We start from the raw sequence: 17,016 nt of genomic DNA, 5'->3' as shown, positions 1-17,016 counted from the left end.
GGATATATCTTCAGAAGCAGCAGAACATCATTACTTCCCATGTTTCTTGGTAAAAATACCAAAGAATCTCAACAAAAAGCAGTGCTGGATAGGAGCCTCACTGGGCTCCATCAGGAACACATGATCGTTTGGCTTTGGCCCTGCTTGGTCCTTTTATGTTTCCCTTTTTCTGGCCATGTCTTACTTGCCATCTGCCTGTTACTCCTTCCCTGTGAAGAACTTGACCTTTACGAATCATCAGGTTAATGACAGCTCATTACTGCACCTGGGAATCAGGTTATAATTAGCCACTTCTCAGCTTCCTGGCCCAAATCTGTCTGAATTCATTGTTCAGGCTTTTACACCCACCGGGAAGCTCAATCCCAAAACCAGGTCATTTTGAAGTAGCCTGTACATGAAGACCACTAACAGAAGGGAGGAATTCTCTTTCCCACAGTTTCTGAACCACCCTTCATGCCATAGATCAGTTAAAAGGCTGGAAAAAGTAAATGGCCCCCAGAACAACGCAAAAGGCCGTGTTCCTATGCTGGCTTCCTAACTGCAGCCTGGACCAAAGAAAACAAGCTGCATTAATTCCTCTGGGACCATCCTTCCTGCCCAGAAAGAGGGTAATGCCAACTGATCCACAACCTGACGCTAGGTCGTGATTATGCAACTAGAGATTGCACCTATTTAAAAGCACAGATTGATTACAACAGATAAGAGCAACCTCAGCCAATGGAGAAAAAAAACAGTGCCTTTGTTTTTCTTGCCCCCCCACCCCTTTTTTTTTAAATATACTGAAGTCAGGTAAGCATGAACGTTAGAGCTGTTCATGACTAGTACACATGTACCATTCAAACACAAACAGCACATACTGGTCCACTCAATACTGCCCCACGAAATAGCACCAAAGTGTTATTTTTGTAACTGCAAAGAGTTAAGGGAGCTTTTGTAACCGCAAAGAGTTAAGGGAGCCTTGACACTGAAGGCCATTTATCTTAAATAAACATTTTTGCTTAGTACATATTAGGCCTTGAATACAGCTGTGAGTTGAGGCATATGCAAATCAACAGACTCTGCCCAATAACTGCCAACAGCTGCATGAAGACTAGACTTGCTGCAAACAACAGGTCCAGTTGCTGCTGGGATGTTCTCAGACATATTAAAAGCAGTTTTCTTAGAGGCTAACTCTAAGTCCACTAGCAACTCATCTTTATTCTTTTGACAACTGTTGTGGAAGCTAGTCAGCAAAATAAAAATGAAATGCAAGAATAAGCATAGTGGAGGTATGTTCACAGCTTAGTTTAAAGAATATCTTTCAGGTACGCATGGCTGCTTAACCTGAGAGGCTGTCACAAAACTGAGCTAAATCACTTTCATGTTTTGCATCTCCTTCCCATTAAAATACACCAAACCATTCAGAAACCTTTGCTCCTCTCCTAGTGTCCTAATTTGTAATTTCTCGAAACAAAATAAAAGGTTTCTGCAGAAACGGCATGAACCCAAAGCTGTACAAGATCTAAACGTTCATGGGCAGAAAATAACCTAAGAAGAAATGCTTGAAAAGCAGCCTGTCACCAAATCTATTAAGTTAAAAGACATGCATGAAGTTCAGCCATCTGGGAATGTCAGCAAACCCAGTGCAGCACGGCAGCCAGCCAAAAAACTTTTGACCTGGGTCTCAGGTTCCTGCTACCTGTGCAGAGACGCAGACTGATGGGGATCCTTCCCAGAGGGAACATTTCCAGCCTCCAGTGCCATCTGAGGCTGAGGCATCTTCTCAACAGACAAAGTCAGCCATGCTCAAAACGTCACCAGAGTGAAAGACAATGTTGTTTAACAAGAGGCCAGGAAGAGTTACCAAGATAAGCGCACAGAAGGAATAATGGCTTATGCAGAAACACTGTCTATCTGCTCCTCTTAAAAATAGCTCACAATGATACTAATAAAAAGGTTTGCAAGTCACAGCTTGCTGGTAGGTGTTGTTGCAAAATTTTTGTAATTTTTTTTTTCCTCTGTGATGGAGCTAGCTCATGATTTGTTAAATAAGGCAGCAACTGCCCTCGATTTACACTAAACAAGCATTGCTCACACAGACTATTCCAAATTATTTACACATTGTTCCATAAGCAAAATGTCATAAGCTTCAGCTATCATACCAAACGCTGGGATGTACCGAAGTGCATCCACGGGAAACTTCAGCTGAGGTCACCACGTTTCTGAATACTGAGATATACAGACAATGAAAACCGTGACAAACAAAACCACTAAAAATCCTCTTCTTCCACTCCTCTCCATGCACAGCTGAATGGAAGAAGCCCACGTTCTTCACTAATAATTAAAAAAAAAAGGTAGACTGTTAGCTCGTTTTCTCCTTGCTGAACACTTCGCAGCATGTATTTAAATAGCTACACGTATTGACCTACTTCACAAATACTTTTGAATACGGCAACTATTAAAATAGTCTTTTCCTTCTTATACCACAGCATAGTTTGGTTTTCATTAGTACTTCACCGTCGTAAGCAAAAAAAGGAGTATATGCAAACATATTTATATGCAGATCTATTTAAAGATTGTATGAAAAATTACCTAAGTGAGAAGCAAGGTAAATTTAGGTTTGTCGACATAAGCAGAGACAACTTTCTGCAGCTACTTTGCTTAATAAAATTAAGTTTGCACCAGGTGTAAATTTGGCCTATTACGTATTTTGTGTCAGCCTGCAGTCCTAAAAAAGTAGTTTAAAATGTCCACAGTGAAGTGCAGAAACATAAAAAGCAGTGAAGAAGAATTTCACTCAGTGGAGTGCAAGTTAAGAAAAACCGCAGACAATCTGATTTAAATTCTGGGTAGAAACTGGAAATTTTTCCAAGTCTTATTTGACACACATACCTGTCTGTCCTAAAAAGTTTAGAATATTAATAAGACTAGTTAGGAAAAGTCTCAGGTAAAGGTGATAACCAGCTGCATGTAATTCCCAAGTGCAGTACCCAAGCAGTCCAAGGATTACCCAAGTAATCCTTAGGATATCTGAATGGGAGTACAGCATTGAGGCAGAGGAGTCATCCTACCTTAATTTAGCAATGGCATGCGTGAGAGATTTGCTGTTGTCCAGAACTCAACAAGTCACAGAAGTTGACACTAATATTGATAAACAAGGACCTTCGAACTCTTCATTCTGTAAAATGCACGTACTCACAAGCTGCAGCGGGCCATACCAGACCCTGGGAAATCCTCATCACTCTGAAACAGGGTAGAAAGATGGATACCTTCCTGCAGAGGAAGATGGCTCCTCATCCTTCTCCAGGACTCCCAGCAATGATGGGATAACTCTCCCCCTTCTCTGTATGTGACCTAGAGCCCAAGCATACCTGTTCTTGGGAGAAGCCCTGAAGGCCTACACCAGTGCTAAAGACAAGTATGTGGAATTTGCTTCTCAAGCAACTTCTTCAAGGCAGCAAGTCACAGACAAGAAGGTATCCTGAACTGTCCGTTTTATCTGCCAATAATACAGAAGAGTAGAAAAACCTCATTGCTTTGTACTGCAGTTATTGAGCTAACAGATAATCTCAGCCTCAGGATGGGTCCAAGTTTGTCCTCTTCCACTGTCACCAGTAGCCCACTCAATATCAGTCTAGACACAAAATGCAAGGTATACATGCATACAGCAGGCCAATCAGCATAGGCAATAAAAGTGCACTCCCACTTCCCAGCTGTAAGTGGAACAATAAAACATCACTGAAAAAAGCCCAGAAAAACACATCAGAACAGTTCACATCACCTTCCCAGTGCATGTCACGTGGTTGGCTTGGGAACAAGACTCCTCCACAAGGACCTCACAGCGCCCCTTCTAAGCATGAAATTTGACAGCTTGGGACAAGGCTGTAACACAGACCAACGTTGCACGGAACCAGTAATTTTGGAAAACCATCAGCGCAAAACATAAGCTAAAAAACTCCCACTGTACTGGGCACTGAGGATAAGAGAAAAGGCCTAATTTATCTTCTGTCTAATGCCTTGATGAACCTACACTCTGGATACTTCACCTTAAGGCAAAACAGTTAAAAGAATGGCAACTAAATTGACAAAAGGGATGGAGTACTCTCAAGGAGACACTGGAAAAGCTAGAATTCTTTAGTCTGCAGAGAAGAGAGGAAAGGACTGACCAAGGGTGACCAGTGCTGAGAAGGTATTCAAGAAATCTCACAATTCTGTAACCATGGGGCACTTCTTGAAACCATTAAGAAATCTGTTAAAAATGAAAGACAATAAATTGCTTCTTCGGAGTTAAGAAGAGACTTCTGTAACATATTGCCTCCATAGCTTCCAAAAGCAGATAACTCCAGCACTTTCGAGAGGCGGTTAAACCATGTACAACAGGTCTGCAAAGAGATACCGGAATGAAAAGACAGCAATGTACCTTCTGACGCCCCTAAATACAGTGTTTGTGGATGCTTATGAGGAGCAGCTGAGGGAACTGTGATTGTTTAGCCTGGAGAAAAGGCAGCTGAGAGATCTTATCACTCTCTATGACTACCTGAAAAGAAGTTGAGTGAGGTGGGGGTCAGTCTGTTCTTCCAAGTAAGAAGTGATAGGACAAGAGCAAATGGCCTCAGGTTTCACCAGGAGAGGTTTAGGGTGGGTATTACGAAAAATTTCTTTACAGAGATGGTTGTCAAGCATGAGAACAGTCTGCCCAGGGAAGTGGTGGAGTCAGCATCCCCAGATGTGTAGATGTGGTGCTTAGGGATATGGTCTAGTGGTGGATTTGACAGCATTAGGTTAACTGTTAGACTCAATTATCTTAAAGGTCCCTTCCAACCTAAATGATACCATGATTCTATAGAAGTAGGAGGTAAGCAGACCACAGAAAACGACATTTCCTACAAATGGCTTCTATTTCCATTCCTACAGAACACCAGTGAATGTGGACTACTGGCCTGACCAGAAAGGCATTTTTACACTCTGGATGAGTACAGAGGAAGCAGCCAGCTAGGAAGAGTCTGTATGACATTTGGGAAACATCACATCCAAGCAAAAAGTTTTGCCTGTTTGTACTTGCTTGCCACCTCTACATTAAGTGGCAGCACACAATTACCAACTCAGCCTGCACTATCTGCTGATGACAGTAGTTGATGTGAACCACAGGTCTTACTGCTCGGTTAAGTAATCTTACCTACTGCTGAGGAAGATAACACAGGCAACTAACTACACATGCAAGTGATCTAGACCAAAGCCACCACGCAGCTGCTATAGTCTTAAGATCTAAAATACCTGCAGTTAGGCAGACTAAGAAGAGACAACATCAAATGTGATACTTAGCATCATGAAGGTGAGTGTCCTCAAGGCTGAAGGGACTCAGGGGTATTGGGAGGCATGTTTCCACTTGTCACTGCAGTGGCAAACAAGGCTCAAATGCCAGTCAATCCCACACAGTTAGGGTTGTGCGGTGGTACTGGGATGTTCTTCCTGGTGCTAGAACAGGAGTAACAAGGATTGGGCAGTCTGGAGATGACACAAGGTTTGAAGAGCCAAAGCATATGCAATGGCATTCAGTAGCACACAGTGCACGCTCCAGGTATGTGAGTTCCCAGAGGGAGAGCATCAGAGAAGGTAGATATCCCAAATTAGACAAGTGTCAGGACACCTCTGTAGCTAGGGCAGTACATACAGTCAAGTAATTCAGGAGTACGTGGGTGCGCAAGGAATACACAGACAGCTTCTCTCTGTGTGAGCTGCTAATACATTTCAAGGGAACCTAGGCTGGAAATGGATGTTTTCACCAGAACTCCTCAGACAGTCAGAGATCTCAAGTGGCTTTCAGTTTACAGTGAAGATATTTCTCTTACCTTGCTTTAGATATTTCTCTTACCTTGCTTTAAGTATTTCATTGACTTTTTGTTCTAGTTCTAATCTCCTCTGCCGTTCCTTTTCTAGCTCCTGCCTTAATGTTTCAGCATTTGTTTCTTCTCTCAGCTTTCTGAGCTCCTCCTCTGTTAATTAAGGGAGAAGAAAAAGATTCAGTTACTCTGAAGTATTTCTATAAGAAAATTATAACCTAATTATGACAGATGAGGTGCTTTTTTTCTTTTACATCTGTGCTATACCCAAATATATTCACCAGAAAAAGCAAGTAATCAAGGGCCAGAAAGAATTCATAAAAAGTACACATCTGTATCATGTACAAAATGCTTATTTAAAATTGTTAAAGCAAGAAAAAACAACCTTAAGCTACCTTTATCTAAATAAAACATCACATACCTATCATTCACATATCCCTCAAAGAAATAATCAGCAGAAAAGGCTGTTTATTGCTAAATCCAGCAATCATAACACGAAAAAAAAAGGTCTCTTCACCCATGTCTATGGATAGAAAAAAACCCAAACCCATAAACTCATACAAAGTTATATGATGTCATATAACCCTCTATCAATCAATTCCTAGCACCCCTGTATTTTTATATATCAGAAGGCCCCATTAGGGACCTGAATATCTTACAGTTCTAATAAGGGGTGTCATGGATGAAAATATTTACACGGTTTGATTTGATAATTCAAACTGGAGTGCTAATATAAGGTAAAGCAAAGGGGTTGGATCTTAGTAGCACTTCATGATTAACAAATTTAAGAACTGGCAAGCGATTTAACAAAGTAAACCAGTGACTTGATTACAGATTCAAGAACGACAAGATTCATGCAAACTTTCTACAAGGTACCTTAAATCAGAATATGTATGTATAAACACAAAACCTAAAGACAGACATACAAACCATCAGAAATACTTGGATACAAAGCCCGCTCTCAAATGCGTAAAGCAAAACAGCTAAATAGGTGGAGACATGGGAGAAAAAAGGCTACCCTACAGTCAAAATTTCCCTCTTCGAGTTTAAACACTCACAATGCATCGGCATTACTCAAAAGGCGACAGCTGAGTTTCGAGGAGGTGGTCCTCACCCAGGCCTTGTATTGGCCTCACCAGCAGAAGATCTTGAGAGCCGTCCCAGCTCAGGGGAGAGGCTAGATGCAGCCTCCCATGATCCAAGAGAGCTCAAAAAGGGGCTCATTTTGGATCACTATTTATAGTGTCCAAAAGAATTGACCTCTCTCAGTGTTCTGGAGGGTCTGGCATTCCTCTTTTTGAGTCACAAGTGTACCAGATCTTAAGAAGACTGATCAATTATCCAAAACAATAAGGGGGCAGGGAGTAGGAGACAGGTGCACCAAAGGATGCCTCAATGCTCTGGTCCACTGTAGGAAGTAATTGTTATTGTTGACCCCAGAGAACAGGGGTGGCAGGAACCAGAAGTGTTAATGGGGAGGGGGGCATCGATGCTTTGGTACGCTACCCTTTGCAACCCGCATTTGACTTTTCCAATGTATTGATACGTGACCTAAAGAGGGGAGACCCTGTATCAAGTACCCCACGAGTGAGGGGGAATCGTACTACAAGGGGTCATAAGACAAGGAACCAAGTTCAAATTTTTACCCTTTTCCAAGGTTACAGTGTACCCTACTAACCTTCGTGTAAAAATTTTATATATAAATATATATACATACACACATATAGTCACTTATACAAACACATATAAACACACTCATAACTTTTTTTATGAGAAGTTAGTATCAACTACAGACAAGGCTTTTTTGTGGCTAATCAGCCTTGCTTTTTTGTGACTGGCAGAATCCTTGTTCATGACCTTATTTTACTCTAGAGCTACAATGGAGTCACTATCATTGATCGCTCTACCCAGAGACATGACAAAAGGAAAACACTTTTTTGGGGAATCTCTCTTTTTTTTTTTTTTCTTTTTAAACAAAAAAATTCCTCTACGTTTTGATCTCTGGGCTGGTTTTTAAGCCCAATGTCAACAACAGATAGGAGAACTGCAGGTGTATTTCAAGGTTAAAGCAAACCAGAACAGAAAATACTTGCTAATTCCACTATCAACACAGACACAGGGGTCGTTTTACAAGATTTGTGTATTATGTTCTACCTTCCAGCAACCCCTACTGTTTCATTTCACATATTGCCTTGTAAATCTTTGATAATCAGATAATTTTGAGATCTGAGCTGCTCTGACTCCAGTCACTATATGTTTTGAGAAGGTCTGAAGCCCTACTGCAAATATTCAGAATTGATAAACTATCCCTCCTTGCAGGAGGCCCTTGAGCAGTACATCCAATGATTTTATCCACTATGCAACTTAAGTGGTGGTAGATCATCTGCACTCCTGTGACACCAAAAGGTTTAGAGAACAGAATTAGGAGAGATGGGAAAAAGACACAGAGATCAAGAGGACAACACAACACCTTCCACTGTGAGGCTACAGGTTGAACTCCACCAAACATAAGGGACTGCTGACATCTCCTCACTGATGCTTTGTTAGTGGCCCCAGAAAGAAGAATTGGAGCACAGAAACCAAGTAACCCTCCAGCAACTAAAACCGAAATTTATTCCCAAGGGTAGGGTAGTGAACTTTTACTGTTGCAGCAGGTATTGTCTCTCTTGTAAATAAATCTGAAGATGTGGACATAAGAGCATACCTACACATGGAGCAGTTCCTAATTATGTGTCCACAGGGGATTTTAAATCCAACCAGAAAACTACGATTTTAATTAGTTTACCCTACTTTCAAGGGGTCGCCTTGTTCCAGAACGAAAGCATGCACACAGATGAAGGGAAACATCTGTCGCACTCCAAAAGCACTGGGGCTTGTGCAATATCATGAAGATATTACAAAAAGTTCCAAAGCTTGATGGGGATGTTATCTTCTCAAGTCCATTAAAGGGAAAAATTTCTTCATTATGCACTTTTTTTTTTTTGAGAAGAAGTGACTATGCATTGTGTGTATATAAGAAAACCACAAGTAGCATAAATTAACCTCAGTGCCCTTGAAAGTCTACTCAGATCTTCCAGTTTCCTTAATTCCAGCTGTTCTGATAATGCTACATCTTGTTCTATTAAAAACAAAACCCCCAGAAACTTGAACACCAGGAGGATAATCAGTTCCAGAGATGCAGAATTTCTTTATGCAAAGAGGCAGAGTTAAAGGGTACACAATGAACGAGGTAGAACTCCTAATAAACAAACAAACAAAAAAAATACAGCACCTCATCATTAAGAATTGTCACACCTTCACATTTTACAGCATTTCCTAACTTTCACATACAAGACTGCAATTCAAATCCACCCCACTATGACTCCTCTGGTGCCTCCAACTCTTTCAAGTGGTATTTACTGCTTCTTTGGCAGCAGTGTGGTCTGGCATTGTAAAACCTTTGTGTTTGGTTAGTTAGATACTCTAAAGTTTGCTAAGCAACAGAACCCCAGAGAGAGGACGAAAAAATAATAATGTCCTTCCTCACTCTCTCCCCTGAAATAATCTATAATTTGGCCAAACTGGACTGAACTTAGATGACACTTCTCTAGTCCTGAGGGCGGCTCCTGCATAACGAGTGAAGTTGGCTACAAAAAGCAGGGGTCGCAGACCCTTGAGAAGAACCTGTAAGAATGTTTCACAATGGTATTTATCTGCTGAGCTTCACAGATGAGTATCCTCCTTGATGATGAGAACAGAGCAATCCTTGGATTCACCTTCCGACAGAAAAAATTCAAGCATCCTTCTCCCTCCACAAACACATAAAAGAGTAAAACATAAAAGGTCAAGCTTCAGCTCCAAGATTAATCAGCTTCCATAATTTCCTTCCCAGGAATATCAATCACAGCTTCCTATCTCCTGCTGGGCAAGAAACATTAAAATACAAGAGGCTCAGTGCACATCTTAACTGGAAGTGCAGGTGATGTGACCTGCCATAACGTCGATTAGAACGGAAAAACTACTAACAGAATAAAATGTCTGTCAAAAAACTGACAGAGAAAATGCCAGCCAGTCTGGGAACTAGACCTGGAAAGCAGAAGCATCCTTGAGAGGTGCAGCTGGCCTCCCTGAAGTACACATCTGGGTACCTAGAAACTGGAGACAGCGTGAGATACCATCAACAAGCATGAAAACAAGGAACTGTAACAGCAACTTATCATCTGAAAAGGTGAAAAATAGCCTGGAAAAAAAGGGAAAACATTCAAGAAACTAAGAATTGGTCACTGCCATTGGCTGGTCTATCTGCAAGAACAGGAAAACAGTCTGGAAAAAGAAAATTGGCCTTGGAGAACAGAAAACATCAACAAATATTGGCTATTCCAGTGAAAAAAAATCGTAAATTAATAGCATCTATGGGCTGCTGAAGTGGTGGTGTCCTACACCTCTTTGTTTCTCTATGATATAAAAATTACTTAATTTTTATCCCAAATAAAGCTTCTCTCTCTACTTTTCTTTTCTTAAATAGGTTGAACTCTCTGCAGAAACTTGCAAAGAGATCTCAGAATCTTGCCGAGAAGAGTTCGGTCTGTCCTCCCACTTCTGGGATGGTTAGTTACCCCTCTGCGATCGGCTTGTCCTCTGCTCTGGGATGATCTGGCACCTTCTGAGATCTGCCTAAAAAGCTTGATACTGGTATTTTTGTGAACATACATATGTATGCTCATGTGAATGATCTATGTTAAGTATTTCTGCTGCTATATTATTGTTAAGTTTGCTTCACTAGTAATAAGTTTGTAGTAACCTGTAATAGTGTAGCACCTACTTGGTTGCTGTCGCAGTATTGATTGATGCCCATAATTTATAATGCCTTTATATACATATATTTATTACATATACACACATATTTTTTCATCCATACATATGTGTATATATACACGTTCACTTTACTAATCACAGCTATAGTTGCTAGTGGTGATTTCTATTACAGTGGAAATCTGTAATAAACAAAAAAGAAATAAAAAAACTTAAGATTAAAAAAAAAAATCTCTGTGTCCTTGTATGTTACAGAATCCTACCAAACCACAGGCACAATCTCTATATACCTGCTGGCTGAGCAACCCTTTAGGTCATGACAGCAAGTGTGACCCTGAAAAAATGCTTTAAAAATCTCTCTAAAAAAGTCAACTTGTGTAGAAAAGCATGACAATTTCTGGATAACATTTCATTTTTTAAAATGAGAGAAAAATGTGAGAAAAGGCAACAACAGTGTTTTAACTACTTTTAATTTGCATATTATTGCACTGTAAACCCTCGGAGAGTTGACCCCTTAGGAACAAAAACCACCAGCAATGCATCTCACAAGTTACTGAAAAAAAAAAAAGGACCAGATTTTCTGCAGTATTTTATCCTGTATTTGGTGTAACACAATTGTCACTTCTGCACTCTAAGAATTTGATCATTTAAAGTTAACAATTCAAGAAGTTTAGTTGATGCCATGTAATTGTTAAAAGATAAGCTCGATTTCACTGAACCATTGTATGCCATCAGCCAGTAGAGGAACTGAGAAATTTCCGTTTGCTCCCCAGAACACACAAGCTTATAAAAAACATTTTGATAAAAAGCTTTTAAATACCAAAGTGCAGGTGAGACTGAACAGTACCCGAGCAGTGTTCAGAAGAGAAGGACTGTACGTCAGGCGGGGAAGGTGCGGCACAGGTTGGATTTCTAATTGAATACTGCATGTGCACTAAAGCGGATGTTTCCCTTAATGCGGGGATTGGAGGTGGATTAGGGAGTCTCCCAGTAGCTGTTTTACATAATAGCATTCCACCGCAGGTCTACAGGTACGCTGTAAAAGCCCTCACTCCGGGACAAAGCGACCACAAAAATGTATCTTTCTGAGCACAGCTAGAGACTATAGACCAGAGTTTCTAGCTACTACATCAGTTTAGTGTTAAATCTAAGGAGACTGAAACTAGAAATCCCAAAAAGCGTATGTGCACCCTGTCATATTTACATAGGGAAACACCAGTACTTAACGAGACAGAAATAACCTGTCTATGTTAATTACGGCAAATCTCCCTACAATCCTTTGAACATTACTGGCATTCAAGTATGTTGTTTAACCGGTACTAAACACCCTAAATCCCAGCCACACCCAGACACTGGACATCACCAGGCACGCTGGTGGAGCCAGACATTGGAAGTTTTCTCCAGTGCAAGCAGCTTCTACCCTCGCCAGACTCCCAGCTCCTATAGAGAGCTGGTATTTTATCAGGAGCTCCGAGGTGTAAAGTCTGAAAACATGCCTGTTTTCATCATCACAGACACTGAAGTGTCTTTATCTTAAACTCCAGCAGCAAATGGCAGTGCTCTGAAAGACACGGAATGGCTCCACCACTTGTGACAAAGCAAAGACAAAGAACATTGTCTGACCAACAAGCAGTGACAGAGGAAGGACCCACAATGGAAATCCCTAACCTGTTTTTTACCTGTTAACAGTTATTTCATAATTTATATACTCCTCTGGAGACAAGTTCATTGTTCATAGCCATACCTGGATACAGTTGCGTACTATTTGTTGTTACCCGTTTTTTTTTCTAATCTCTGACTCTTCTTCCCCAGGGCTTATGTCCTTTCCACCAGTGACTTGAGAACCACACAGACTGCCAAAGACTTGCCACAAATCTATTCAAAAGACTTCAGATAAAGACTTTGCAAGATATTCTACTTTGTGTGCCAGTTGCTTGGGAAAAAAAATGGCTTGCCTAAGGCACTGTTCTAACAGCTCCACTTTATTAGTTGTCCCTTCTTCTTTAAGTCAGCTCCTAAGTTCATGTCCTCTTTCATGCTTGGACTTCTACACTTCGCTTGCGAAGCACAAAGCTCACCTGCTTAGAAGGACTACTCTTCGCATTTTAAGAAAGAACAACCTAAAAATCTCCCTTTACCAAGCCCCAAAATCCATGTTGACTGTCTAACCCTACCTTTGTCTTGTGTGGTTACGTGGTCTCTTGCAAAACAGATACCAGTCTTCTTGTTTTTCACAGCTTTTCCAGATCTGGACAGCAAGTGGTCAGAGAGCCATCTCAGCAGCAACAGTGGGTAAAGAGTGGGAGATGCAGCCTGACTGTAACATCATCTGATGAGTTTTAGAAAATCCTTCCTACTACAACAGTACTAGATACTTCTACCAAGATGATTCAATACAACAGTGCAAACGAAGTCCAGCAATGCTTTCACACGAAGAGACTAAAGGCAACCTACGTTCCACCCTAGACTTTTTTTTCTATTCCCTTTAATTCAGAAAAGCCACAAGTGAACTTGGCGGGGCATAATGATGTGTTTCGGCATCACTGATCCTTCTTTTTCCAAGTGCTTCCTCGGAATTTGTTTTGGTAACGATGTTTTATTGTGGACTCCATAACACACCATTTAGTTTTTAAAATAAGTAAATTAAGGGAAGGTCCTGTTAAATAGAAGGCAGAAGCTCTAAGACTTTGTCAACTCCGGTGTTCTGTATGACAACTCAGGCGCAAAGATCAGAGTATATTTTTTCTCTTTATCTTGTCATAGGCATTTTGTGATGCAACACTGAGGAGGCAAATTGTCATATATGAACACTTAGCGGCCAAATCAAGAGTAAGCGCAAAAAACCCCACCACCTCAACATGCAGCACCTCACGTGATCTACTTCTATATAGGATCAAAACGCATCCTCCACACATTCAGCTACACCACGAATCCTCAATAAAGTTTTATTTCCCCTTACTCAGAAATTTCTTTTCCTACCATTCCAAAAGACTCATCCTGAACTACTTTAACTTCAGCTGATCTCTGCTCAGTCACTCTGTGAAGACAGACATCCAAATGTTAATCAGGTAAGGGGAAAAAAAACAACCACACACCAAAACAAGCAAAACAAGTCAGCAAAGAAGGAAAACTGAAGGAAGAACTATTTGGGGGGTTTTTTGCATTTGAGAACATCTTCCTTTGTCAATTTAATGTTTTCCCCTGTGATCAAGCCTCTTTGTTGTTTGTACAAATCTTTCATACAGAAAAAGGGGGGGAAAGGGATTTTCTGATAGGAATATTGGGGTCAGGGGAGACCTTACTGCAACCTTTCAGTACTTAAGAGGGGCTTATAAAAAAGATTGTGACAGTCTTTTTAGCAAGGCCTGTTGTGACAGGACAGGGTTTTAAACTGAAAGGGTGGAGATTTACACTAGATATAAGGAAGACTTTTTTTTACAATGAGGGTGGTGAAACACTGGCACAGGTTGCCCAGAGAGGTGGTGGATGCCCCATTCCTGGAAACATTCAAGGTCGGTGCAGATGGGGCTCTGCACAACCTGATCTAGTTGCGGATGTCCCAGCTCACTGCAGGGAGGGTTGGACTAGGTGACCTTTGAAGATCCCTTCCAACCCAAAGCATTCTATGATTCTATAAAAAGCCCAAAAAGCAGACAGAAACATTACAATGAGCTACATTTATTGAGTGCTTATCCTTTCCCCCTCCCTACCCCATTGTATGTAGGTGTTTTGGTAGAGTGGAGAAATTAAACAGTTAATTATAAAACCCACATTTTCACTATACCCTTTCTCCAGCTCAGTCTGGTTAACTGGCACACATCAAAACAAAAAAGTGACATGTCATATTTGGAAACAGTCGGGCCAATTTGCCTTAAAAAACCCCTAACACAGATTTGGCAGTTAAACAATCCTTCTTTTTTCTTGTTTCGTTTCCATCATTCTGCTGTGCCTCTCTCTGCTCTTCCAAAGGCAGAACTCCTGCTCCAATAATTACAGCAGCATAGTTTTTGAGGACCACTTTTGAGTCTCTTTGCATATGCGTACAGGGTACTTCAACAGCAGAGTTTCATATGAAGTGTCCTTCTATTTCTTGTGAGGGGGCCTGATTTACAAAGCACATCATATTTGACAAGATCTTCTTCCTCCATGCAAACTAGTCTAGTCTCCTCTCTCACTATTCCTGTTATGTCCCACTTCAAGTGGGTGAGGTTAGAAAGAATTAAGATGTCATTAGTATGGTATGTACAAAATAGTTATGTTAACAACCAATCAGTAACTTTACATAGTGTTCTCAGTGGAGCTTTATTGTGTTACAACAATCAAAGAATCATTTTCCTTTCATTAGAGAACGATTTTAAATTAAACTGTCTGAAAATAGCCAAACTATCTTAAAAATCAATAGCTTACTGAGACAGATTCCCTTCTCAAAACATCAAGTGGGAAGATAGACTTTTTCCAGCTTAAAAGTCATGAAAATTACTGCTGCTCTATGAATTTTCAGAAATTTTAGAGACTAAAAATGCCAGAAGAGTTGCAGAATCCATCTAAAAAGAAGGGAACTGCAAAAATGTTGTTATTATTGCAAGAACTATTTTCACTCCCTGTTTTTGGCAGACATGAAACAGGCTATAAACATTTCAATCTCTGGCTCAGGAATAGGAGCAGGGTCTTCCAAGGCTTTTATGTTACCAAGATAAGCAGGGAAGGGCAGGTTCTACATGGTGCTCCCAAAATCTCTGGCCTGGTTATACAAAAGGGGCAGGTACAGCAGTGCTGACCACTGCCCTGCCTGAGCTTTCACACCAACTTGACAATTCGTGAAGCCAAGTTGGACACTCAAAAAAAGGCGAAGCAAGAGCACAACCCACCTACATAATGCGATGCATAGGCGGCATCTGTTTGAGCTGGTGAAGGAACTAAAAAAAAAATACATCTCTGTCAGCACAGTGCTGCACTTTGGTTTACCAGCCCCACAAAAAGGCGGTGTCACAGCATGTGATCCTCCTGGGCTGGGCCCTCCAGCATTCTGGCATCTTCACACCACCACCGTTCACATGTTTTGCTCAATGAGGAAGACAGATGGCACAAGCCAGGCCTGGAGCAGGACTGCAGCCTGCTGCCACACTGGGCAGGAGTTGCATCCTTTCACTCTCCCTTGGGCTTGTGAACCTTATGCTCTTGGAAGCCAAGTTGAGAGCAAGCAAGAGCACATCCTCCATCTGTCAGAGCAGAGTCCTTGCAGATGAAAAATGGAGATCTGAATCCTCCTTCATCTGTATCTAGGCCCCTTAAACAATAGGCAAGTGCTCTAACCTGTTCGCAATTGCCTCTTCCAACAATGCTTCCAGGAAAATGAAGCCAGAGTTTTGCAGACTGTTTTGTCTGGAAAGGTTATATATGAACTCAAAACACATGGTGCACCACGTAAGCATCTCTGTGTATAAACAAAACCTTTCCTACACCTCTTAAAAAACGTGTGGATGTGGTGCTGAGGGACATGGTTTAGGGACCCTGGCAGTGCAGGGGGAACGGTTGGACTCAATGATCTTAAAGGTCTCTTTCAACCAGACGATTCTATGATTCTGTGAAACTTTCTGTAGTTTTTGAGAAGCCTCCTAGTCTTAAGTTACACTTAGAACAAACTTTTAAAAAATGGTTAGTACTAAGCAAGCAAGAGCTCTGGTGAACAGACAGCTCTGCAGCAAAGCCTGGACTCATGTCTTTTCACTGCAGCTTCCCCGGGTGTCCAGGGAAAGTGATCAGGAAGATTCCCCATCAGTCACCACATGCGAACCGCAGTCCTCATCACAGGAACTCCCTAAGCTTGAGGGACACATGCAGATCTCCCAGGAACACCTCTGTTAGCATCTGGGACTCCAGGATTTTAAGCTGAAAGAAAGGAAGACTTAGAGAAAGGGCTAAAGAGTGGGAGAAGCCCAGAGTAAGCTCCACGGTCACAAGAGTCTCAGTGTTCACCAGCATCAGCATGCTTTATTTAGGAGGGCATGCTGCAGCATCAGGATCCCTTGGCCTGCGTTGACCATCTAGCAAGGACTGGCTACTAAGGACCACAGCCAGTATTTGGGTGGCTCAGATATACACAGCAGCTGCTTACTGTCACCAAGTCTTCACCTGCTACTTAATTAACTCTTTATTCTCCTTCGAGATTTCTGAACCAAAGGTGACTATAGGCTGCCAGGTCAGCAAGAAGACAGCAAAACCAGCGCAGTGAGATTTTTCCTCTTCTTTAGCTCTGCTACTGGAGCAGGTGTTTGACCCTCACATCATGAGAAATTACACCAAGGGTGTTCTGACACAGTAATTGGACTAACTTCATAGTCAATTTGTTGCAAGCAATCACTGTGGCTGTTCAAGGAGATATTAGCATTTTCCCACAGAACAGGAC

The 17,016-nt window shown here is 41.3% G+C and overlaps 1 protein-coding gene across 1 annotated transcript in view; it reads right to left on the bottom strand.

The window, feature by feature from the left end:
• Positions 1-17,016, bottom strand: part of GRAMD4 (GRAM domain containing 4) — a 50,902-nt gene that overhangs the window by 21,295 nt on the left and 12,591 nt on the right. Inside the window, exon 3 of the mRNA XM_010145335.1 lies at positions 5,852-5,972. Coding sequence (XP_010143637.1) covers positions 5,852-5,972 — 121 coding nt within the window. The remainder of the gene's footprint in view (positions 1-5,851; positions 5,973-17,016) is intronic.

The sequence above is a fragment of the Buceros rhinoceros genome, unplaced genomic scaffold, assembly GCF_000710305.1.
Source record: "Buceros rhinoceros silvestris isolate BGI_N320 unplaced genomic scaffold, ASM71030v1 scaffold7501, whole genome shotgun sequence".
NCBI classification, from domain to species: domain Eukaryota; kingdom Metazoa; phylum Chordata; class Aves; order Bucerotiformes; family Bucerotidae; genus Buceros; species Buceros rhinoceros.
The sequence above is the reverse complement of the archived record's forward strand: the minus strand, read 5'-3'. Positions and strand labels throughout refer to the sequence as shown.